Source organism: Danio aesculapii, chromosome 4, assembly GCF_903798145.1.
Source record: "Danio aesculapii chromosome 4, fDanAes4.1, whole genome shotgun sequence".
NCBI classification, from domain to species: Eukaryota; Metazoa; Chordata; class Actinopteri; order Cypriniformes; family Danionidae; genus Danio; species Danio aesculapii.
The window spans coordinates 3,003,461-3,028,460 of NC_079438.1; the positions used below are offsets into that span (position 1 = coordinate 3,003,461).

The 25,000-nt window shown below is 42.2% G+C and overlaps 3 protein-coding genes across 5 annotated transcripts in view; 2 read left to right on the forward strand and 1 right to left on the reverse strand.

Annotated features, from left to right (window-relative positions):
- Positions 1 to 5,240, forward strand: part of ikbip (IKBKB interacting protein) — a 5,962-nt gene extending 722 nt beyond the window's left edge. Inside the window, exons 2-4 of one of the 3 annotated variants that reach the window (XM_056455362.1) lie at positions 292 to 409; positions 3,454 to 3,641; positions 3,781 to 5,240. In XM_056455362.1, the coding sequence (XP_056311337.1) occupies positions 292 to 409; positions 3,454 to 3,641; positions 3,781 to 4,906 (1,432 nt within the window). In that variant the 3' untranslated portion in view covers positions 4,907 to 5,240. Of the gene's footprint in view, positions 1 to 291; positions 410 to 782; positions 2,454 to 3,453; positions 3,642 to 3,780 lie in introns of those variants that run through there. The other 2 variants (XM_056455363.1, XM_056455364.1) reach the window with 2 other exon arrangements.
- A 3,639-nt stretch (positions 5,241 to 8,879) lies between these two features.
- Positions 8,880 to 15,816, reverse strand: ckap4 (cytoskeleton associated protein 4). The gene is made up of 2 exons (XM_056455365.1): positions 15,402 to 15,816; positions 8,880 to 10,802 (listed from the first exon to the last, which is right to left on the reverse strand). The coding sequence occupies exons 1-2, from the start codon at positions 15,690 to 15,692 to the stop codon at positions 9,816 to 9,818; spliced, it is 1,278 nt and encodes a 425-aa protein (XP_056311340.1). The 5' UTR covers positions 15,693 to 15,816; the 3' UTR covers positions 8,880 to 9,815.
- A 2,014-nt stretch (positions 15,817 to 17,830) lies between these two features.
- The window catches only part of terfa (telomeric repeat binding factor a), a 10,845-nt gene continuing 3,675 nt past the window's right edge, over positions 17,831 to 25,000 (forward strand). Inside the window, exons 1-5 of the mRNA XM_056455016.1 lie at positions 17,831 to 18,051; positions 19,350 to 19,445; positions 19,543 to 19,667; positions 21,178 to 21,267; positions 24,793 to 24,933. Coding sequence (XP_056310991.1) covers positions 17,913 to 18,051; positions 19,350 to 19,445; positions 19,543 to 19,667; positions 21,178 to 21,267; positions 24,793 to 24,933 — 591 coding nt within the window. The 5' untranslated portion in view covers positions 17,831 to 17,912. The remainder of the gene's footprint in view (positions 18,052 to 19,349; positions 19,446 to 19,542; positions 19,668 to 21,177; positions 21,268 to 24,792; positions 24,934 to 25,000) is intronic.

The following is a 25,000-nucleotide window of genomic DNA, read 5'->3' on the forward strand; positions in this document are numbered from 1 at the left end:
TGGAAAGGCATTCGCTGTGTAAAACATATGCTGCAATAGTTGGCGGTTCATTCCGCTGTGGCGACCCCTGATGAATTAAGGCACTAAGCCGAAAAGAAACTGAATGACGGTGATTGTTAGTTCTTGCTAACTCAGATACCCTGAATAAACTCCTCCATATCAGTCTTCCATATGTGTTCTCCACCCTACTCCATCATCCAATATTAACAGTGGTTCTCCATGGTAATATAGGAACCATTTTCCTCCAGATACAGTGTTTAACTCCTCCTCCACCCTTCTCCATCTCCACAGGCTGTATGTGCAGCAGGGCTGGAGGCTGTCAGAGGTGGAGCAGAAGTACGAGTCTCTGCTGGAGCGCAGCCGCAGCTCTGAGCACATGGAGGAGAAGATGGAGGAGATCTCTGCGCAGGTCAGTCAACACACACACACACACCAGTCTGAGCCACGACACCTCCAGCAGTGCAAGAACCAACAGGGTCAGGTGTAGAAGTAGGTGGAGCACACGTTTAGTGCTTCAGAACTTCAAAATGATGAAGTTTTCCTGCCAGATGATGAATAAAGCGCGACTTTTCATTTAAAATGGTAAAAGGAGGATGTGTGACGGATGTTACAGGTAAAGGTGTATTATGAGGACATGCTGATCTCCAACACAGCTGTCAGAAAGTAAAGTCTCCTCTGAGGGGTGGAGGGGGCGAGAATAGACAGTGTGTACTCCATAAACACTATGGAGACCTGCGGAGTGTCCCCACTATTCACCAAAACCAACTTGTGTGTGTGCGCAGCTGCAGTCCTCCGCAGACGCTGTGTCTCTTCTGTCTGAGCTGCAGCACTCCATCTCCATCTTCAACACGTCTGCAGACCTGCGGGTGGAGCGGGAGGCGTCTGCGCAGCACACACACACTTCTGCGCAGCACACACACACCCTGCAGCAGCTGACGGAGCGGTGGCGGAGCACGCAGGCGGAGCAGGAGGCGTCTGCGCAGCACACACACACTTCTGCGCAGCACACACACACCCTGCAGCAGCTGACGGAGCGGTGGCGGAGCACGCAGGCGGAGCAGGAGGCGTCTGCGCAGCACACACACACCCTGCAGCAGCTGACGGAGCGGTGGCGGAGCATGCAGGCGGAGCAGGAGGCGTCTGCGCAGCACACACACACCCTGCAGCAGCGGCTTCACATCCTGACGGAGCTCTGGCGGAGCAGACGGGCGGAGGCGGGCGCAGAGCTGCACACACTGCAGACGCAGACGCGCGCCGCACACACACAGCTGACGCAGCAGATCAACGCGGCGGAGGCGAGTGTGTCGGAGCTGACGGAGCGGCTGACGGAGCTGCGGGCCGGCATCGGCAGGAACACGCGCGTGCTGGAGCGCACCGAGCAGGACGACACACACCACCTGCAGGAGCTGTTCCTGCGACACACACACCGCCTCACGACACTACAGCAGCAGGCCGACACACTCGCGCAGCGCACACACCGCCTGACCGAGCAGATGGAGGACTGCGCTCGGCACACACACTCCTGGCAGGAGACGCAGCGGCCGCGGGTGGAGGAGTGTGTGCGCGCGCTGCTGAAGCTCAGAGCACAGGTCAGCGCAGGGTGGAGGAGGATGGAGGACACGCTGAGGAAGGTGGAGACGCTGGAGGAGAAGAGGAGGATGGAGGACACTCTGAGGAAGGTGGAGAAGAGGAGGATGGAGGACACGCTGAGGAAGGTGGAGACGCTGGAGGAGGAGAGGAGGATGGAGGACACTCTGAGGAAGGTGGAGACGCTGGAGGAGAAGAGGAGGAGGATGGAGGACACTGAGGAAGGTGGAGACGCTGGAGGAGGAGAAGAGGAGGAGGATGGAGGACACTGAGGAAGGTGGAGACGCTGGAGGAGGAGAAGAGGAGGAGGATGGAGAACACTGAGGAAGGTGGAGACGCTGGAGGAGAAGAGGAAGAGGATGGAGGACACTCTGAGGAAGGTGGAGACGCTGGAGGAGACGAGGAAGGAGGATGATGATGGAGGAGAAGGTAATGACAGCTGAGGGTGGAGGATACATCACATGTCAACAGAAGCTCACAGCACTGGCCCCGCCTCTGAGCTCTTCTGATTGGTCGACTGCTTTAGATCTGATATTACTGAGTGGAGCTGCTGGTGAAGGTTATGTTGATTCGGTGTGTGTGTGTGTATGTGTGTGTGTGTATGTGTGTGTGATATAAGCCTTTACAATAAAAGTCATTGTTCAACTAACTGAATATTGGCGGTTCATTCCTCCGTGGAGGCGAAGTGAGTGAGATTTCTGCGCTGAAGGTGACTGTATCTGACATGTACTGCACCGGTTGGGTTTCCTCCTCGTGTAGTGGTATTTTCATCACTGTTGTGTTTGTTTTGTACTGTTGCATCATGGGAAGCTCTTCAGTTGTGTGACGCAGCACTTCTGCCTGTTCAGAATAAACAGACAAATCAAGTTCTGGAGTTCTGTTGTTATTCCTGTCGTACCTGTATTGAAGTGTGACCGAAAAAAACCCAAGATGCACACTGAACCGAGACCCCAGTGCACCGTTACACCCCTAAAGACCCTAACAGTTGACTTGTACACAACAACACGCTGAACTGAGGGAATAATGGCTCACTATATTACTGGATTTAGCTGGAAATGCCATCAACAGTGGACCATGTGACTGTCAGGTCTAGATAAAGTCTTTACAACATTAAAATGAATGTAAATTCACTGATTACAAACTAAAATAGTCCTCTAGGCCAGTGTTTCCCAACCATGTTCCTGAAGGCACACCAACACTACACATTTTCAAGCTCTCCCTAATCAAACACACCTGAATCACCTCAGCAGAACATCAGAAGAGACTCCAACACCTGAAGTGAATGGGTCAGATGAGGGAGACATCCAAAATATGTACTGTTGGTGTGCCTCCAGGAACAGGGTTGGGAAACACTGCTCTAGGCTACTATAATAAAGCAAATGTGCTCCTGATGTAGACCTAAATAAACTTCAGACATAAAGCCTGCAGCTCTGAACACACGTGTGGAGAGTTATGGTGTATATCTACTGGGAAGATGATGTCATTCAGCTCAGAGGGAGAGTTGAATATTAATCAGATGATGTCATCACGCATCACGAGTTCTACTGTTGCTATGGTAACACCGCTGTAGTAATGTAAACAAACGGGCCACTGCTGTAGTTTCCTGCATGATGGAGTGTGTGTTACTGCAGTATTGATCACAGTGATCACTTCACTACAGCGTGCTGCAGCCTCCATTAACTCAGAGCTGCAGATACTGAAGTGTGTACAGTGTTCAGTAAACTGCTGTGCTGTTCCTCGTGTGTGTGTGTGTGTGTGTGTGTTGAGTTAGTGTACGGCTGGAGTAAAACTCACCTGCTCTCAGAAGTGGACCTGATCTACATACTCAAAGTGTGTGTGTGTGTGTGTTTCTCTCCCTCTGTGCAGTGTGCGAGTGTGCATGCTCTGGTGTCTGCGGTGGACGCAGGAGTGTGTGTGTCTCAGATGGAGAGTGTGTATGAGCAGGTGTCAGAGCTCCAGCAGGGTTTCTCCAGTCTCTCTCTGCAGTCTCAGCAGCTCCAGCAGAACATCAGCTCGCTCGCCCTCAGCCTGCAGGACATGGACGACCACAGCAGGTATACACACACACGCACACACACACACACACACACACACACTGTTCAGCTCTGAAACTCACAGCAGGTCTTCATATTAGTGTGTGTGTACTGTGTTCCTCTGTGTAATGTGTGTGTGTGTGTGTGTGTTGTTCTGCAGTGTGCTGTGGTCCGGCGTGTCCTCCAGCGTGTCCTCCATCCGCACAGACGTCAGGCGTGTGTCGGGGCTGCAGATGGAGGTGCAGGACCTGCTGCAGCACACCTCCAGCCTGCAGGAGGAGCAGGGCCGGCTGGAGAAGCTGATGGTGCGGCGCGTGGGGGATCTGCTGGCCGACAGCATCAGCCGCGTGTCCGCCGTCAGGAGCTCCGCCGAGAGCCACACACACCGCCTGCAGCAGCTCCACACACACCTGCAGCAGCTCTCCTCCGCACAGCACACACTCTCCACCCGCATGCTGGAGCTGCAGAGCACGCAGGCCACGCTGAGGAGGAGCGCCAGCTACAGCGCAGACCTCCAGCCCACGCTCAGATCCACACACACACGCCTGAACACGCTGGAGGAGCGGCTGGACGAGCTCACACTGCGCATCGGACACATCGCACACGACATACTGCACTACAACACTCAGGAGGAGGTGGAGGAACCCAGAGGAGATATCAGCAACCCTCAGGAGGAGGTGGAGGAATCCAGAGAAGACATGATCAACAACCCTCAGGAGGAGGTGGAGGAGAAAAACAGAGAAGAACATCTGGAGAACCACAGAGAAGAAGAACATCTGGAGAACCACAGAGAAGACATCATAGATACTGAAGAAGAACATCTGGAGAACCACAGACAAGAAGAACATCTGGAGAACCACAGAGAAGACATCATAGACAATGAAGAAGACCATCTGGAGAACCACAGACCAGAAGAACATCTGGAGAACCACAGAGAAGACATCATAGACACTGAAGATGACCATCTAGAGAACCACAGACAAGAGGAACATATGGAGAACCACAGAGAAGACATCATAGACAATGAAGAAGACCATCTAGAGAACCACAGACCAGAAGAACATCTGGAGAACCACATAGAAGACATCATAGACAATGAAGAAGACCATCTGAAGAACCACAGACAAGAAGAACATCTGGAGAACCACAGAGAAGACATCATAGACACTGAAGAAGACCATCTAGAGAACCACAGACAAGAAGAACATCTGGAGAGCCATGGAGAAGAAAATCAGCGTTCAGTGGGGAACACCGAGCATCAGGACCCCAGTTCAGTTCAGGTGTAGGAGAACACACAGTTTAACACTCCTCGTGGGCTTGTGTCCAGTGTGTGACCTCCTCAGAGATCTCTCGGTGAGTGATCAGACATGTGTGGACACACCTGCACAGCTCTGCTACTGCTCTCTCCAGTGTGTGGATGTTGTTCTGCTGTGGAATGACCAACCAACCAATCACAGCTCAAAGAAGGCGGAGCTTCAGGACACGCCCACCAATGGCAGCTCGAAGGTGTGTAGGAATGTAAATGTGGTTAGGTGAGCTGCTCCACACTGCTGAACCTGACTAAATCCACAAGCACACGCCACTGTTTGAGGCCTTAAAGAGGAGATATCATGCAGAAATCACTGTAATGCAGGGTCGTGTGTCAGCAGTGTGTGAATATCTCTAGCAGCTCTAATGATCAACATGATTTAACTGTGTTTAATAATCAGACCTGATCAAAACAGTCTGCAGAGACACTCTGATGGACATTTACTGAGGTGTACTCATATTAAAAGAGAAGCTGATTGAGATTACTATATATATATATATGGAAGATTTGAGATACTAATATACTTTGATGTCTTTGAAAATATAAGCATGAGCTGACTCCCGTGCTCACTCCTCTCCTCTCCTTCATTTACATTTGCAGCCCCCGTTCACTCACCCTCTCTTCATACACACACAGAATGGTCATCTCAAAGTATGAAGCTTCTATATCAACCCAAGTGACTTCATCTATCATGTCTGATGCCATTTGGACTGTCTCAGTGCCTCATTCCTGAGAAATAGACAGAATCAAAGCTTCAGGTATCTGTTGAACCACTGCTGAGGGTGCGCCTTTACCTGGGGGCTTCTGTTCAAATACCCTGTAGGCAGAAACACCTCAGATTTAGCCACAATATGCAGATGCCTTTTGTTATTACACACACACACACACACACACACACACACACACACACACACACCTCTCCTTGAAGGAGATTCTTGGTTAGACTGTTGAAGAGAGATGTTCTAGATGTTCTGGGCGATGCTGTACCCAGATCAGCCTGTAGTGTGGAGCTCTAATGCTCTATAATGTGTGTATTCTGACGTCAGGTCTGCATCTTGTACTCTTGAGTCTCTCTTTGAGGATTTGATGTCTTGTATTGATCGTTTATTCATTGACTGAATGGATCAGCATAGCACACATTCACCTGACTAATGGATCATCAGAGTTGGTGTTATTATGTCTAGTAGATTACAGGAAGTCCATAACAGCACGAGCCCCTGTACAGGCTAGTGACGGACTAAATCATGATGGATGGAGCAGAGCTGTACGATGTTCTTAGAGCTCCGACTAACACATCGGCCTTAATTTAAGTATATTTAGACTGTAAAAGACCTGTCTGAGCGGACAGACCTTCATCTCTATACTGATAACACTGTTTAACTCATATCGTGATTACTCAAACAGTTTAAGTAGATCAGTCTGCTTAACTCTACAGTATTGATCATAGTGTGATTAATAGCAGATCTATATGGACCACACAACACACACTCTAATCTGAGTCAGCAGAGTTCTGCCTTTTACAGTAGTGGCTAATAATCGCCTGTGTTTAATGAGCAAGACTGACATGCTTGTGTTTAAGAGATTGAGTACTCAGCCGGTACAAGACTCTGGATGTTATAGGACTCTGAATATTCTCTTTAAATCGTTATTGTATATTATTCTTGTTCATTCAATCATAATCTAAAGTAAATGATCTCATCAGGGTTTTATAAATGGAGTCAGATAAAAGGAGGATAAATATGTGAATATTCTGAACCGCCTCATATTATAATTAGAGTCAGATATCTTAAAGTAAATCAACATTGTGCAATGGAAAGGCTGAACATGCAGTGAAGCTTCATCCACCTGTAGACACCGTCATTGGACTAACTGGCTGGACCCTATATATATATATATATATATATTAGGGGTGGGCGGTACACCGGTGTCATAGTCATCACCGGTGTGACATTGCGCCACAACATGGATTTTCTAATACCGTCAATACCGTAATAAATCAATTATGCGCCTTGAACGGCTGCATTTACATCAATAATAGCTAATTCTAAATAATAAGGCATTCAATTTTCTTCAAACGTTCAGTTGTGGTCTGAATACATGTCCTTATACTACAGGGCTCGAAATTGCAACCATTTTGGTCGCATGAGCGCCCGAAATGTAATCTATGCGCCCTCATAATATATTTGGGAGCATTTGTGTGTCTGAATATAATGGTTGTAGTGCAATCTGATTTGATTTTCTCTAAAAACTTGCTGAATCGCTCTACCCTGCTGAAGTATTGGTTCATATTAGCTGTCAGTCACTCAACGCTTCCCGCTGTCAGATAACAGGGAGCTTCTGTTACTGCAGGAAATGCAAACGGCTGAAGAGTGAAAAGTGCACAGGTTTGCAAACCTCACCTAAAGTTATAATAATAATAATGGCGCAGATGACAGCGATCATAACATGAGGTAAATGTTGATCCACCAGCTGAGATCAATCGAGTGTTTTCAGAGAAGGTGCCCGAATCTCGATGCGTTGCATTCACCGCGTGTTCAGCGCAAATGTCCGCTAAATATAAAATCTAACACTGTACACATCATCGCCAAAGAAACTCACCTTTACTAAGTTTACACTGAAACTACGGCTCATAACAGAGCGGAATTGCGCTGGTGGTCATCATGAGAATCCTGCTCTGTCTGCTCATAAATTGGTGCGGCTGACTCGCCTGCTTTATTCCACCAACACAGAGAAATGAAGATCAGCTCATAACGAGACTGAGCATTTACAATGACCCAAACCGAAACTTTTAAAGAGTGATAGAAGTGAGACTTTCTTTTGTCCGTTCTTCCTTGAGATGTAGATTATTTTGCTATTGAAAGTAATACCATGATATTATACCGTCACCGTTCAAAAGATGAAAAATACTGTGATATTAATTTTAGGTCATATCGCCCACCCCTACTATATAGTAACACAGGTTAAATATGAAGAGTCTTCCTTTACACTGTTACACACACTAATATTTCACAAAGCTGAAAGTGTTCACGGACGCTTCTCTCTATCATTATTCTGCTATAAAACAGCTTCGAGATGGATTAATTTGACAGCATTCATTGGTTTTGCTTCATTTCTGCAGTATTCATTCACCGTCTGATGCTGGAGTAAATCTGCTGATAGTCCAGATAATAATCTTCAAATATAACTCAATATTGATATATTTCTGACTTTACTCTCTGTGAAACACACACCGCTGGTCATTTACATGAGTGTAGAGGTGTTCCTCCACTGTTTGGAGCTCAGTTTTCCTCATTAACGCAGTGATGATGTGTTTAATTAATGATTATCTGCATATGAATAAACATCATGTGTTTAATTACTGACTGAGACTCCACCATCGTCCACTAAAGCATCTGTTATACAATACAGCTGATTATACAGCAGAGTGTCAGGAGTATATGTGATTTATTGTAAAGTATTACTATTAATAGTGATGAAAACATGTGCTGTGGTTTTCTATTTCCTGAGTCTGGATGAGTTTAAAGGCCATCTATAGTGACAAGTCTACCTTTGGAAGCTGTGTGTTCAGTCATATTAATAGAAACACACACACTGTTATTGTTATAATACTCTTCAGGTGCTTCATCCTGGCTTAAACCGTCATTTCACTAATTCACAGAGAATATGTGTTTAATATGAGTATGTCCAGGTGTGTGTGGGTTTCCTCCGGGTGCTCCGGTTTCCCCCACAGTCCAAACACATGCGCTATAGGGGAATTGATCAACTAAACTGGCCGTGGTGTATGAGTGTGTGTGTGAATAAGTGTGTATGGGTGTCTCCCAGTGCTGGGTTGCAACTGAAAGGGCATCCGCTGTGTAAAACATATGCTGGAATAATTGGCGGTTCATTTCGCTGTGGCGTTTCAGAGATCCACTTGATCCTGTCGAGTCATCAAGACGTTCACTGGACTGTGTGTGTCAAACGTTTTATTGGAAAACAGCTGTAAACCAGAGACATTCAATCAGAGGAGTTCAGGAAAGACAGCTGAAGAGGTAAAGAGGACAGTGCAGGTCTGTGTAGACTGAGGAAACAGCAGATCACCCATCATCATCATCATTATTAAAGACTTGTTCACATTTCCACCACCCAGATATAAAGCTAGAGGAGATCGAGTCCGTGTACTGCGGCTCTGAGAGTCTCTGAGGTCTTCAGAATGCATGGAGATGCTCTCTGGAGAAGAATCTGATGTGATGATACCAGCAGACGGAGCTTCAGCTGTCAGTATGGCTATAACTGAGGTAAACAGTGCTTCATCTCATTTAACAGTGAGTGAAGCCCATAATCAGTACCTGAGGTGGTCATAGGTATAGTAGTGTATGTTCAGCCGAACAGAAGCGGTTTCTAAAGCAGATTATTAGTCTCTCGCTGTGGTTTCACACCTTCAGGAGGTTCTTTCTTCCACAACAGAAATCCTGAAGAAGCCTGTAACCATTGGCCAGTACTGTCTCTGATTATTCTACTATGGAAGAGTCAGTGTTGTTTCAGCTTCCAAATATCCTTCATTGTGTCCTCATGAAGGTCTGGAACCACCTGAGGGAGAGTAAATAATACTGAGCCCGCTATTAGACCAAGCTCAGGAGTGATTCCAGAGAACATCACGATGCATTCAGGAGATCTCAGAGCGGATCCGCATTCATCATCCCCTACAGCAGGCATGGGCAACCCTGCAGAGCTCTGCTCCAACACTGATCACACACACCTGAACACACTGGTCCGGTCTTCGTTAGAAAGCTACACTCAGGTGTGTTTGATTAGGGTTGGAGATAAACTCTGCAGGGACACCAGGATCAAGTTTGCCCATCCCTGCCCTACACCCTGATCCCCATGACGGACCGCTCCGGCTCCTCTCAGACGGGTTCAGATGGACTCTGTGTGGGTCTGCTCTTCTCCTCAGACGGACTCTCTGTGCTGTTCTCCAGCTCCTTCTCCAGCTCCTGCAGTCTGCTCCGGATCTCCTCCACAGCGGACTGTAGTCTCTGCAGATCCTCGATCCTGCTCCTCAGCTCCTGCAGGTCCGCGCTCCGCTTCTCTGCGTCCTCCGTTCTCTGCTCCTCCAGGGCTCGGTGCTGGGACACCAGTGTGTCCAGTGTGTTGCTGAGGTCCGTGAGCTGCTGGCTGTCCTCCGCAGTCTTCAACCGGAGCTCCAGCTTGAGCAGGCCGTCAGTGAGCCGGGTCTCCAGGCTGTGGAGGGCGTCTGAGAGCTGGTCCTGCTTGAGGATAAGGCTCTGGGCCTGGTCTGCGGAGGCCTGAGCGCTGGAGCGGGCCTCAGACGCCTCCGCTCTCAAACTGCCCACCGTGCTTTGTATGAGCGTCCGCACCGCCTTGATCTCCTCCGACACCGACTGCACCTCCCGGTTCCTGGTCTGCAGTTCAGTGCTGACTGCGGAGATCTGCTCCCGGAGGACGGCTGCGTTCCCCTCCGACACCTCATTAGCGGTGTTGAGGACGGTGATAGCGCTGCTGATGGTGCTCAGCTGCTGTGTGAGGGCCGCCGGGACGTCCTGCTCCTCCAGACGAGCCCTCAGCTTCTGCAGACCCTCCTTAAAGCTCTGCTGTTCTCGGGTCAGCTGCTCCAGGCGCTCCTCCACAGGCCGGTTCCGCTGGGACAGCCGCTCCTCCAGCTGGGTGATCTCCCTCCCGCGAGCATTCGTCTGCTCCTGCAGATGCAGTGAGAGCTCCGGGATGGTCTTCTTCTGCAGGCCCTGCAGTGTGTCCTCCAGGCGCCGGGTGTTGAGCTCCCCCTGCTGGACGGAGCGGCCAATGCGGTCCAGATCAGTGCGGGTCAGGGACACTGTGCCTTCCAGACCCTCCAGAGACGCCTTCAGGGAGCGCAGCTGCACACACACACACAGAGGAGAGAGAGAAACACTCAGATATACAGAATACTCAACAGTATAGTACACACACACACACACACACACACACACACACACACACACACACACACACATATAGAGCAGCAGATATATCAGAAGACTAAACAGTGTTGCTCCAGGTCAGCCCTGTACCGAGCTTTACTTGCAGAAACGGACTGTCTCATGGTAGAACTTCCATAACTTGTTTATATCTATATGAGGTATAGAGTGGCAGCAGTGTGAGCAGTAGATCTACAAACAGGTGTATCCAGCAGACCTGTTCCTCAAGGCCTCAGCGCTCCAGGCTTTACAGACACACTAATGAACATCCAGATGATCAGGTTTAACAGAGTCAGCAGGAGCGTCTCCACTGATCTGGCTGTTCTCTGCTCTGTGCTTCACTCGGGTGTGAAGGCAGACTGAGAGGCGGGGTGATCAGCGCAGCCCAGAACGGAATTACTGAGCTGCTGGGCGGAGCATAGAGCCCTGTCAGCCAATCACAGGCCAACACATGCTCCTCACAGGCTGCAGCTCCAGCGATGTTCATTTGAGCTGAGTATAATGTGTGCAGATGACTGATCATCATTACACAACTCTGCTGCTTTAATACACACTCTACAGCTATACTGTACACAAAGATGATCTGCCTTTTTCCTCACACACACTAATTCAATTAGGAGTCTGAATGAGAGATGAAGTGAGACTGAAGATGAAATGAGACTCTTTACACATGTTTACAGTGTGTATACGCCATTTAAAAGTGTCTTGTGTTGTTTATCATCAACTATTTTCTCCATCTACACACAAACACAATCATGGAGGATCTCGCCTTACTACATGTGCAAAACAGTAAAAAACTAAACATTGCAAATTATAAATTCACTGTGGTTTTACAACACTAAACATAGTTTCACCATAATATTTATAGTAAAATCACCGAAACATTGTTTTACTTCCATGGAAACATCACTTTTACTATGATAAAACCATGTTAATATCACATTTACTGTGATAATACCACAAGAACGTCATTTTTACTGTAATTAAACCACTGAAACGGCACTTTTACTGTAATTAAACCACTGAAACGTCACTTTTACTGTAATAAAACCACTGAAACTGCACTTTTACTGTAATAAAACCACTGAAACGGCACTTTTACTGTAATTAAACCACTGAAACATCACTTTTACTGTAATAAAACCACTGAAACGTCACTTTTACTGTAATTAAACCACTGAAACGTCACTTTTACTCTAATAAAACCACTGAAACGGCACTTTTACTGTAATAAAACCACTGAAACGTCACTTTTACTGTAATTAAACCACTGAAACATCACTTTTACTGTAATTAAACCACTGAAACATCACTTTTACTGTAATTAAACCACTGAAACGTCACTTTTACTGTAATTAAACCACTGAAACGTCACTTTTACTCTAATAAAACCACTGAAACGGCACTTTTACTGTAATAAAACCACTGAAACGGCACTTTTACTGTAATAAAACCACTGAAACGGCACTTTTACTGTAATTAAACCACTGAAACATCACTTTTACTGTAATAAAACCACTGAAACGTCACTTTTACTGTAATTAAACCACTGAAACGTCACTTTTACTCTAATAAAACCACTGAAACGGCACTTTTACTGTAATAAAACCACTGAAACGTCACTTTTACTGTAATTAAACCACTGAAACATCACTTTTACTGTAATTAAACCACTGAAACATCACTTTTACTGTAATAAAACCACTGAAACGTCACTTTTACTGTAATAAAAACACTGAAACATCACTTTTACTGTAATAAAACCACTGAAACGTCACTTTTACTGTAATTAAACCACTGAAACATCACTTTTACTGTAATTAAACCACTGAAACATCACTTATACTGTAATAAAACCACTGAAACATCACTTTTACTCTAATAAAACCACTGAAACGTCACTTTTACTGTAATAAAACCACTGAAACGTCACTTTTACTGTAATAAAACCACTGAAACGTCACTTTTACTGTAATTAAACCACTGAAACGTCACTTTTACTGTAATAAAACCACTGAAACGTCACTTTTACTGTAATTAAACCACTGAAACGTCACTTTTACTGTAATAAAACCACTGAAACGGCACTTTTACTGTAATAAAACCACTGAAACGTCACTTTTACTCTAATAAAACCACTGAAAAGTCACTTTTACTGTAATAAAACCACTGAAACGGCACTTTTACTGTAATAAAACCACTGAAACGTCACTTTTACTGTAATAAAACCACTGAAACATCACTTTTACTGTAATTAAACCACTGAAACATCACTTTTACTGTAATAAAAACACTGAAACGGCACTTTTACTGTAATTAAACCACTGAAACGTCACTTTTACTGTAATTAAACCACTGAAACGTCACTTTTACTGTAATTAAACCACTGAAACATCACTTTTACTGTAATTAAACCACTGAAACGTCACTTTTACTGTAATAAAACCACTGAAACATCACTTTTACTGTAATAAAACCACTGAAACATCACTTTTACTGTAATAAAACACTGAAACATCACTTTTACTGTAATTAAACCACTGAAACGTCACTTTTACTGTAATTAAACCACTGAAACGTCACTTTTACTGTAATTAAACCACTGAAACATCACTTTTACTGTAATTAAACCACTGAAACGTCACTTTTACTGTAATTAAACCACTGAAACGTCACTTTTACTGTAATAAAAACACTGAAACATCACTTTTACTGTAATTAAACCACTGAAACATCACTTTTACTGTAATTAAACCACTGAAACATCACTTTTACTGTAATTAAACCACTGAAACGTCACTTTTACTGTAATAAAAACACTGAAACGTCACTTTTACTGTAATAAAAACACTGAAACGTCACTTTTACTGTAATTAAACCACTGAAACGTCACTTTTACTGTAATTAAACCACTGAAACGTCACTTTTACTGTAATTAAACCACTGAAACGTCACTTTTACTGTAATAAAACCACTGAAACGTCACTTTTACTGTAATTAAACCACTGAAACATCACTTTTACTCTAATAAAATCACCGAAACATCACTTTTACTGTAATTAAACCACTGAAACATCACTTTTACTGTAATAAAACCACTGAAACATCACTTTTACTGTAATTAAATCACTGAAACATCACTTTTACTGTAATTAAACCACTGAAACGTCACTTTTACTGTAATTAAACCACTGAAACATCACTTTTACTGTAATAAAACCACTGAAACGTCACTTTTACTGTAATTAAACCACTGAAACATCACTTTTACTGTAATAAAACCACTGAAACGTCACTTTTACTGTAATTAAACCACTGAAACATCACTTTTACTGTTATTAAACCACTGAAACATCACTTTTACTGTAATTAAACCACTGAAACGTCACTTTTACTGTAATAAAACCACTGAAACGGCACTTTTACTGTAATAAAACCACTGAAACATCACTTTTACTGTAATTAAATCACTGAAACATCACTTTTACTGTAATTAAATCACTGAAACATCACTTTTACTGTAATTAAACCACTGAAACATCACTTTTACTGTAATTAAACCACTGAAACATCACTTTTACTGTAATTAAACCACTGAAACATCACTTTTACTGTAATAAAACCATTGAAACATCACTTTTACTGTAATTAAACCACTGAAACATCACTTTTACTGTAATTAAACCACTGAAACATCACTTTTACTGTTATTAAATCACTAAAACATCACTTTTACTGTAATTAAACCACTGAAACATCACTTTTACTGTAATTAAACCACTGAAACATCACTTTTACTGTAATAAAACCACTGAAACATCACTTTTACTGTAATTAAACCACTGAAACATCACTTTTACTGTAATAAAACCACTGAAACATCACTTTTACTGTAATTAAACCACTGAAACGTCACTTTTACTGTAATTAAACCACTGAAACGTCACTTTTACTGTAATTAAACCACTGAAACGTCACTTTTACTGTAATTAAACCACTGAAACATCACTTTTACTGTAATAAAACCACTGAAACATCACTTTTACTGTAATAAAACCACTGAAACATCACTTTTACTGTAATTAAACCACTGAAATGTCACTTTTACTGTAATTAAACCACTGAAACGTCACTTTTACTGTAATTAAACCACTGAAACATCACTTTTACTGTAATTAAATCACTGAAACGTCACTTTTACTGTAATTAAATCACTGAAACATCACTTTTACTGTAATTAAATCACTGAAACATCACTTTTACTGTAATTAAACCACTGAAACGTCACTTTTACTGTAATTAAACCACTGAAACATCACTTTTACTGTAATTAAATCACTGAAACGTCACTTTTACTGTAATTAAATCACTGAAACATCACTTTTACTCTAATAAAATCACTGAAACATCACTTTTACTCTAATATCACCACATTAACTGTAATTGAAACCCTTTTACAGTAGTGACAGCGCTTTTACTGTAGTGATACCGTGGTAATTATGTCTCGGGGCCTCTCACCTGCTCCAGGGCCTCCTCCAGCTCCTGCGTGGCCCCCGAACACCTCCTCAGGGCCTGCTCGTGCCCGCTGCTCGTCCGTCGGATGTCCTCCAGCTCCAGGTGCACAAGTACAGCTGCGAGCGCGACCACGGCCGCCACGGGTACGAGCACCATCAGCGCGCGCGCTCCTCCGCCGCCCCCGGAGCTCTCCGCCGCAGCTTTACCGGCTCTCAGGCTGTTCTTGCCGGACTCCTCGGACGCGGTTACCCCGCTGGAGGCCGAGTTGCTCTTGCCTTTGTTCTTCCCGGTCATCTTACCGTGAGTGAGTGCGCGCGCATTACCGGCCCCGCGGAACCGGAGAGAGAGACGGCTTGAACTCTCGGAGAGTTAAGTGAAGAAGAGTTTCTGTGGTGGTGATGACGTCAGAGCGATGAAGATGAGGATGAAGATGACGTGTTCTGCTGCTCCTCCTCCTTCAGACGTGGCACTGATTTCCCTCAAACATCTGCATCCTCCCAAAACCGGTTTCACACACACACACTCACACACACTCACAGCACACTTTTTTCTTTCTTTTCCTTATGAAATATGCACTTTAAGATGTTTGAAAACTGTTTTATGCTTATATTTATGTGTTAATGGATGTTTGTGTGCAGTTTCAGAGTGTGTGTGTGTGTGAGGAGTGTGTGCTGCTTCATTAGTGGTGTGTAACTGTGTGTTTTTAATGAAAACTCTTCACATTAGTGTTGAGTCCATCTTTAGTAACACCATTATAACAGTGTCAATACTGATGACTGATGAAGTGTTCAATAAAAACATCTGGCTAGTGAGTAAAATGTGGATATTCAGTGTTTTATTGATTATATTTTCACTTCTTGTTCCTCAATCTTGTTCACTGCACTTGTTTGTGGTCAGTCTGATGTTTTTATTTACATTTGTACATCATTTCTGTGTAAAGTTTTTCTGTTCTTGTCATCATTTCTTTATCCTTTACTTCTGTCAATCCTTTATGAGTTTCTTTCTTCTGTTATATTAAATATAAGATATTTAGAAGAATGCTGGAAACCACTGCCCATGGACTTCTATAGTATTTGTTTCTCCTACTGTAGAAGTGAATTGTTCCCGTTTTTCAGCATTCTTCAAAATATCTTCTCTTATGTTCAACAGTAGAAAGACACTCATAAAGGTTTCGTCACGGTCACCAGTGTTCCAGCCTGTGCAGATCGCTGGTACACACACAGTTCGCTAACGGACTACAAATTTGCCATTTCAAGAACTACAAGATCCAGTCATGCACCACACACACACACACCGGTTCCTGATCGTGTTTGATTATACTCACACAGCTGAAGCTGCTCAAAGACTGATTATTTGGACTATTTATGCAGTACTCTAAAGCTGCGGTCACGCTACAGTTTGAGCTTGTGAAATCCTGTCGTACGGCGCAGTGAAAAGGGGCGGGATTAAACAAGATAATCAGACATTTAAAAAGCCAGCGAGTGCTCACTGTTTTGATCCTCGATTGGCCTGGAGAAAAGTGCAGTGTGACCACAGCTTAACACACACACTTTGCTGAGTCTTGTTTTACTGATTGTGAACATTACGACGCATTTTCCCTGCCTTGCCTCGTTTTGACCTTCGCTTTGTTTTGTTTGTTTACGCTGCCTGCTGCCTGCCTTTTGACCATCCGCCTGTCTATGACCACGTCTCTGGATTGCCTCTGTACATCTGTTTGCTCCTGTGTTGACTGTTGCTTGCCTGACCATTCTGCTGAAATAAAACCTGCATTTGGATCCGGGTGTGTGTGTGTGTGTGTGTGTGTGTGTGTGTGTGTGTTTAAAGTTATGAACACGATCAGCATTATTAACAATAACACCAACACAATCAGGGTTATAAATTCAATAATGTGCAAACAGACTCGTAATGCAGATAGCGGTGTATTTTCAACTCTCTCACACATATCTCATACGGTTTTCATGTTAGGATCAATCACAATACCTCCCAGTACTGGGTTGCGGCTGGAAGGGCATCCACTGCATAAAACAAATGCTGGAATAGTTGGTGGTTCATTCCGCTGTGGTGACCCCTGATGAATAAAGGGAATGAATGAATGATAATGCACTTTTCTAAAACCCAAAGCTTCATAATTTTGCTAAATGTGTGTTTTGTGTTCCTAATAAAACAGTTTAAATAGTTTAAATTAATTAGTTTTATTCAAAATATGCTTGTGTGGTTCATAACTACAGTTACTTCTAAATTATTTCAGTTTTAAGTTCATTTATCTGAAACATTTGTTTAATCTGGGGTCAAAACTAAACTGAAATTAACTCAATTAAGCTCTGTAAAATGATCTGCTGTGTTTAATATTTTCCTTATAATAATTATTGAAGTAATATTTTCCAGTGACGTTCGCGCCGTCAACGTCGCCGCTGGCCAATCAGGGCCTCCGCGCGGCTAAGCCCCGCCCCTTTCCTGCAGTCTGAGCGCGCCCGCGGGAGTAATGCTGCTGAGGCTCACATTAAACCTGCAAGAATGAGCGATAAACCCCGCGAGCCGAGCGGCGAGCAGATCATCAACCGCTGGAGCTTCGATTTCTACGTGTTCCAGGCCTTCAGCGCGTTCAGGAATGGAGATTATACCGCCTTCACACACTTCATCAACATCATCGAGAGTAAGTTCAGCGGCGCGAGAGTCTGCTAGCATTAGCTCTGCAGCTAAACTGAAACTCACAAACTCTTCCTGAAGACGGGCTCTGTCTCATTCACTCGCTCACTGAGCCCTGTGTAGTGCACTGCAGACGGGTGGACTGCAGAAAGAGCGAGGCGAGTGTGGACAGTGACGTGAGGCAGAAAGCAGATCAGAATACTGTAAAATATCAGCAAATTTCACTTTTCTGTGTTATTTGATATGAAAGAGTAGAAAATTAGCCTTTATATTAGATATAAATATAAAAAGAGTGTATAAATGTGTGTATATGTGTCCCCATGGAGCATAAATCAGGGTTATACTGTACATGTGTGATTGTAGGAACAGTAAACACATTGTATGGGTTAAAATATGAAGTAAATATCATGTTCCATGAGGATATTTTTGATATTTCTACTGTAAATCGCAGCTAAATGTTGTATAAACATCAGTGAAATGATGATTTATTCCACTTTCAGGTGTATAATTGAATAAAATGCGCCTTTATGACCAGTCCATCAGATTACACTCAAGCTAAACGAGGATTGTGGGTCAAAATGAGTGAAGTCAAAGTCAGATTTGTTGTGTTTCTGAGAGAAGTGTACTGCATATACAGTTAAGGGTACTTACCGTAGCAGGCAGAGTGCAAATAAGGGACAGAGCAGGTTTACAGTATATAATAATAATAATATGAGGTAGTTATTGATGAATGAAGTCCTTCACTCGGGATTAGGACAGCACTACAAGCTGTCTGACCCTAAATGTAGTGCACTATGTAGTGTGCATACTTCTGTAGCCCAAGATCCCTGAGCTTGAAAGGCAGGATCTACACATCTAAATGCTGACACCATACTGCATCACTGCCTATTTGCACACACACACCGTGCATCTCCATGTGAAATACACTGAAATGAGCACAGTATGTGCTCTGAGGCGCATGTGTAGAGCTGTATATTGTTGTTTCGCAGCAGTTAACCTCAAAACCAGCCGTCTGATTATGAAATATAAACCATTTCAATCTGGTCCTGTCATTGGCTCATGAACATTCCTGCTTATTAAACTCTTTCATAACTGTAACAAGAGGAAATTCAATCATAACTCGATGCTGGAACAGCGTTCATAACAGTATTGATCAATATGTGGCTCTTTTTAGACACTCAGAAGCTGTAGAAATTAATATAAATCAGGAATTATGTCAGGTCAATAGTTTTTACATCCCTCAAAATGGCCTGCAGAGAGAGACTCCTCACTCCAGATGCTCCTCTCCCCCTTATCTGTGTGCAGGTGTGGTGGTCAGACCAGTGGACGGACACCCGGACATGATCCTGAAGCTGCGCCTCATGCAGTTTCTGTCCAGGATCAACAACGGGGACAAGCTGGGTGAGTGAATGTCGGAGACGCGTAGTCTCGGCGCTCCACATGTGCTGTGTGTGAGATGATGTGCTGTGTGTGAGATGATGTGCTGTGTGTGCTGCAGATCTGACCTTTGAGGAGCCCAAGACCCCTCTGGAGTCGGCTCTGGACGTGCTGGAGAACATCTGCAGAGACATGAGCGTCCCGCACACAGAGCAGCAGCTCATACGCCACGCCATCAGCGAGATGGTGAGAGTGTGTGTGTGTGTGTGTTAGAACTGGGAGTCAATTGCGAAAAGATTTGAATCTTTGATTCAGAATCAAGAGTTCTGAACTGATTCCATAAGGTGAATCGACTCCTCTGCTCAGCTGAAGTGAATCAGTTAATAAAGTGATTCTTTCTTGCTGATAATGATCAGAGTCGATTCAGTGAGCAGATTCAGATGATTCGCTTTAGTGAACTGATTCACATCACCATATCTGTGCTTCACTAATACTGTATATCAGGCTGAAATGTATAAATAATAGACGATGTAGGTGATTATTGCTATGTTTGCTAAGTTAATGGTGTTTAACTTAATGTCTGAGCCTAATGCGCACACTGATACACAGCTAGTGTTTGTTGTACATGTCTTCAGCATTACATGGTGAAACTGAACTATAGTCACACATCAGACATTTCTGAGCTCCGCTGTGAATAAATAATGAATATACAGGGTTTACACGCTTATGGAAGCAGTGTTGCCAGATAAAGCTGACCTTTTACACCCCAAAATCTGTCTAAAACCCGCCAAAACGCACTAAATATTAGATTAATATTTATTTATTTAATTAAATAATATTTAACCAAGTTACTTTCACTGTCGTAATCAATAACTATACAGCAATCAACAGCAGCACAACATAACCAGGTCCCACAGAAAGCCTGCCTCCCCCTCACCCACTGCACCTAATCTTAGACTATATTCTGCTTCTGAAATGGTATAAATCCATCATATTTGGCGTTTTAAACTCATTTGAACATAATTAGGTGCTGCTTGTTGATCAGACAACACTTCTATCTTTGTTCTTGCTGTTAATTGTGGAAAAACCCTTGATAATCATGTCCTGCTAAAGCGCTGTGAGTTTAATTGCAGGCGCTGTGTGATGCGTGTGCATGCGAGGGGGGATTTTGACACAGCTTTTCTCCTCTTGCGTGTGCGCCCACATGGTTTGTGCTATGCACTGGTCACTGCTAACTGAATGGAGCAGGAGCACACAGATTTGTTAAATAAGTTGCATATAAAAGAACTACCCACGTTTTGTCAACCCACCTATGCCAATTCTTACCTGCACAATCAAATTCAAAACCGCCCAATCTGGCAACACTGCATGGAAGTTTGACACGGCGTTATCCAGACCTGGAAAGCTTTGGAAAGCACAGGAAGTTTAGTAAAAGTGATGGAGATTAGTTTAACAGATATCTCTATACTGGGAACAAACACACGGCTCTGTCCTTGTTGTATAGAGTGTCCTATTTCAGGAGCTCAGCAGTTTTACACCTCTTGTTGGAGGAAGTAGATCATGTAGATGATGATCTCTCCGAGTCATGTCTTGATTTATTGAACAGTATCTGGCTCCTCTGTGGTGGTGGAGCCGGCAGATGTGTTGATCTGTCTGTAAGTCTGTGACTGTGACTCTCCTCTGCACACTCTCCAGTAGCACACTAGCTTTATATTTGGTGTATGATACCTCTGTTGGTGTGTGTGTGTGTGTGCAGTTGGTGATGGTGTGTATCAGGAGCGGTGAGTTCGAGAAGGCTGAGGAGATGCTCAAACACTTCAGCTCCTCCTCAGACTCTGCTGGGAAGGTGAGTTCCTCCTGTCAGCTTCAGCTCAGGGCTGTTTGTGGAGCGCTTTCACGATAATGATTGTTTCAAAGCAGCTCTACACACAATGTGCAGTACAACTGAATTAGAGAAGTTACCTTAGTGTGTAGTTAGTAATTACTAGTAAATTCACCAGTTACAACACATATAAACCATATAAACATGGTTAACCTGCAGTTACACAGCGTATAGGTGATGTCTATGTGTTCATGTTTAAGTGTGTTTGTATTAAGTAGGGGTGTGCGGGATATCGAGTTCTGAGGATATATCAATATGATTCCCCAAACTGTTGCAGGATTATCCAATATTGTTCATATTGATATGGTTTGAGGCCACACGTGAGCATTCTGCGTGTAACAGACCTCTCCAAGGCAGCACGTGAGCTCCACTTGCACAAATGAATGATTCACTCCGTGAGTTATATAACAGATTAGTTCAAAATGAACGAATCGTTCAAGAACGACCCATCACTGAAGTAACATGCAGTGGCGTTAATGTATCGAAACTGACTCCCCGGACAAATCTGACTCCCCCTTGCGAGCACGCACGTTTCACAGTGTCTGCAGCTGTCACAGCGGCTTATCAGAAAACTTTCATCCATCATTTCTTCTGCAATTGACAACAAGAACAAACATAGAAGCCTTGTCAAATTACACATTTATGATTGAGTAATCTGACTACTGCTGGATTACATTTAGATTACTTTATTACACATTTATAGTAGTGTAATCTGACTACTTCTGGATTACATTTAGATTACTTTATTACACATTTATGGTAGAGTAATCTGACTACTTCTGGATTACATTTAGATTACTTTATTACACATTTATGATGGAGTAATCTGACTACTTCTGGATTACATTTAGATTACTTTATTACACATTTATGATGGAGTAATCTGACTACTTCTGGATTACATTTAGATTACTTTATTACACATTTATAATAGAGTAATCTGACTACTTCTGGATTACATTTTGATTACTTTATTACACATTTATAGTAATGTAATCTGACTACTTCTGGATTATATTTAGATTACTTTATTACACATTTATGGTAGAGTAATCTGACTACTGCTGGATTACATTTAGATTACTTTATTACACATTTCTGGTAGTGTAATCTGACTACTTCTGGATTACATTTAGATTACTTTATTACACATTTATAGTAGTGTAATCTGACTACTTCTGGATTACATTTAGATTACTTTATTACACATTTACGGTAGAGTAATCTGACTACTTCTGGATTACATTTAGATTACTTTATTACACATTTATAGTAGAGTAATATGACTACTTCTGGATTACATTTAGATTACTTTATTACACATTTATAGTAGAGTAATATGACTACTTCTGGATTACATTTAGATTACTTTATTACACATTTATAGTAGTGTAATCTGACTACTTCTGGATTACATTTAGATTACATTTATTACACATTTATGATGGAGTAATCTGACTGCTTCTGGATTACATTTAGATTACTTTATTACACATTTATAGTAGTGTAATCTGACTACTTCTGGATTACATTTAGATTACTTTATTACACATTTATGATTGAGTAATCTGACTACTTCTGGATTACATTTAGATTACTTTATTACACATTTATGGTAGAGTAATCTGACTACTTCTGGATTACATTTAGATTACTTTATTACACATTTATGATGGAGTAATCTGACTACTGCTGGATTACGTTTAGATTACTTTATTACACATTTATAGTAGAGTAATCTGACTACTTCTGGATTACATTTAGATTACTTTATTACACATTTATAGTAGAGTAATCTGACTACTTCTGGATTACATTCAGATTACTTTATTACACATTTATAATAGAGTAATCTGACTACTTCTGGATTACATTCAGATTACTTTATTACACATTTATGATGGAGTAATCTGACTACTGGATTACATTCAGATTACTTTATTACACATTTATAATAGAGTAATCTGACTACTGGATTACATTCAGATTACTTTATTACACATTTATAATAGAGTAATCTGACTACTTCTGGATTACATTCAGATTACTTTATTACACATTTATGGTAGAGTAATTGACTACTTCTGGATTACATTTAGATTACTTTATTACACATTTATGATGGAGTAATCTGACTACTTCTGGATTACATTTAGATTACTTTATTACACATTTATGGTAGAGTAATTTGACTACTTCTGGATTACATTTAGATTACTTTATTACACATTTATGATGGAGTAATCTGACTACTTCTGGATTACATTTAGATTACTTTATTACACATTTATGGTAGAGTAATTGACTACTTCTGGATTACATTTAGATTACTTTATTACACATTTATGATGGAGTAATCTGACTACTTCTGGATTACATTTAGATTACTTTATTACACATCTATAATAGAGTAATCTGACTACTTCTGGATTACATTCAGATTACTTTATTACACATTTATGATGGAGTAATCTGACTACTGGATTACATTCAGATTACTTTATTACACATTTATAATAGAGTAATCTGACTACTTCTGGATTACATTCAGATTACTTTATTACACATTTATGATGGAGTAATCTGACTACTGGATTACATTCAGATTACTTTATTACACATTTATGGTAGAGTAATTGACTACTTCTGGATTACATTTAGATTACTTTATTACACATTTATGATGGAGTAATCTGACTACTTCTGGATTACATTTAGATTACTTTATTACACATTTATGGTAGAGTAATTTGACTACTTCTGGATTACATTTAGATTACTTTATTACACATTTATGGTAGTGTAATCTGACTACTTCTGGATTACATTCAGATTACTTTATTACACATTTATGGTAGAGTAATTGACTACTTCTGGATTACATTTAGATTACTTTATTACACATTTATGATGGAGTAATCTGACTACTTCTGGATTACATTTAGATTACTTTATTACACATTTATGGTAGAGTAATTTGACTACTTCTGGATTACATTTAGATTACTTTATTACACATTTATGATGGAGTAATCTGACTACTTCTGGATTACATTTAGATTACTTTATTACACATTTATGATGGAGTAATCTGACTACTTCTGGATTACATTTAGATTACTTTATTACACATTTATGATGGAGTAATCTGACTACTTCTGGATTACATTTAGATTACTTTATTACACATTTATGATGGAGTAATCTGACTACTTCTGGATTACATTTAGATTACTTTATTACACATTTATGATGGAGTAATCTGACTACTTCTGGATTACATTTAGATTACTTTATTACACATTTATGATGGAGTAATCTGACTACTTCTGGATTACATTCAGATTACTTTATTACACATTTAGCTCTGCGTTCTACTCTTTTATTGCATATTGCCTTCACTTCCGATTATATTTGAATCATTGTATTTTTTTATTTGTGTGTGTGCGTGTGTGTGCGTGCGTGTGTGTGTGTGTGTGTGTGTGACAGAAGAAGCTGCTGCTGAACCTGATCCGCTGCCGGCGCTCCTCTCACTCAGTGCTGCAGCTCAGCTCCTACAGCCACTTTAAGCAGGACATGCTGCAGTTTGTGGAGCGGCTCTTCAGCGTCCCCGAGCCCTTCCTGCTGCAGGTGTGTGTGTGTGTATGTGTGAGTGTTTGAGGCCCTCTGTGGGATGCACACACTTGCATCTGCTTAA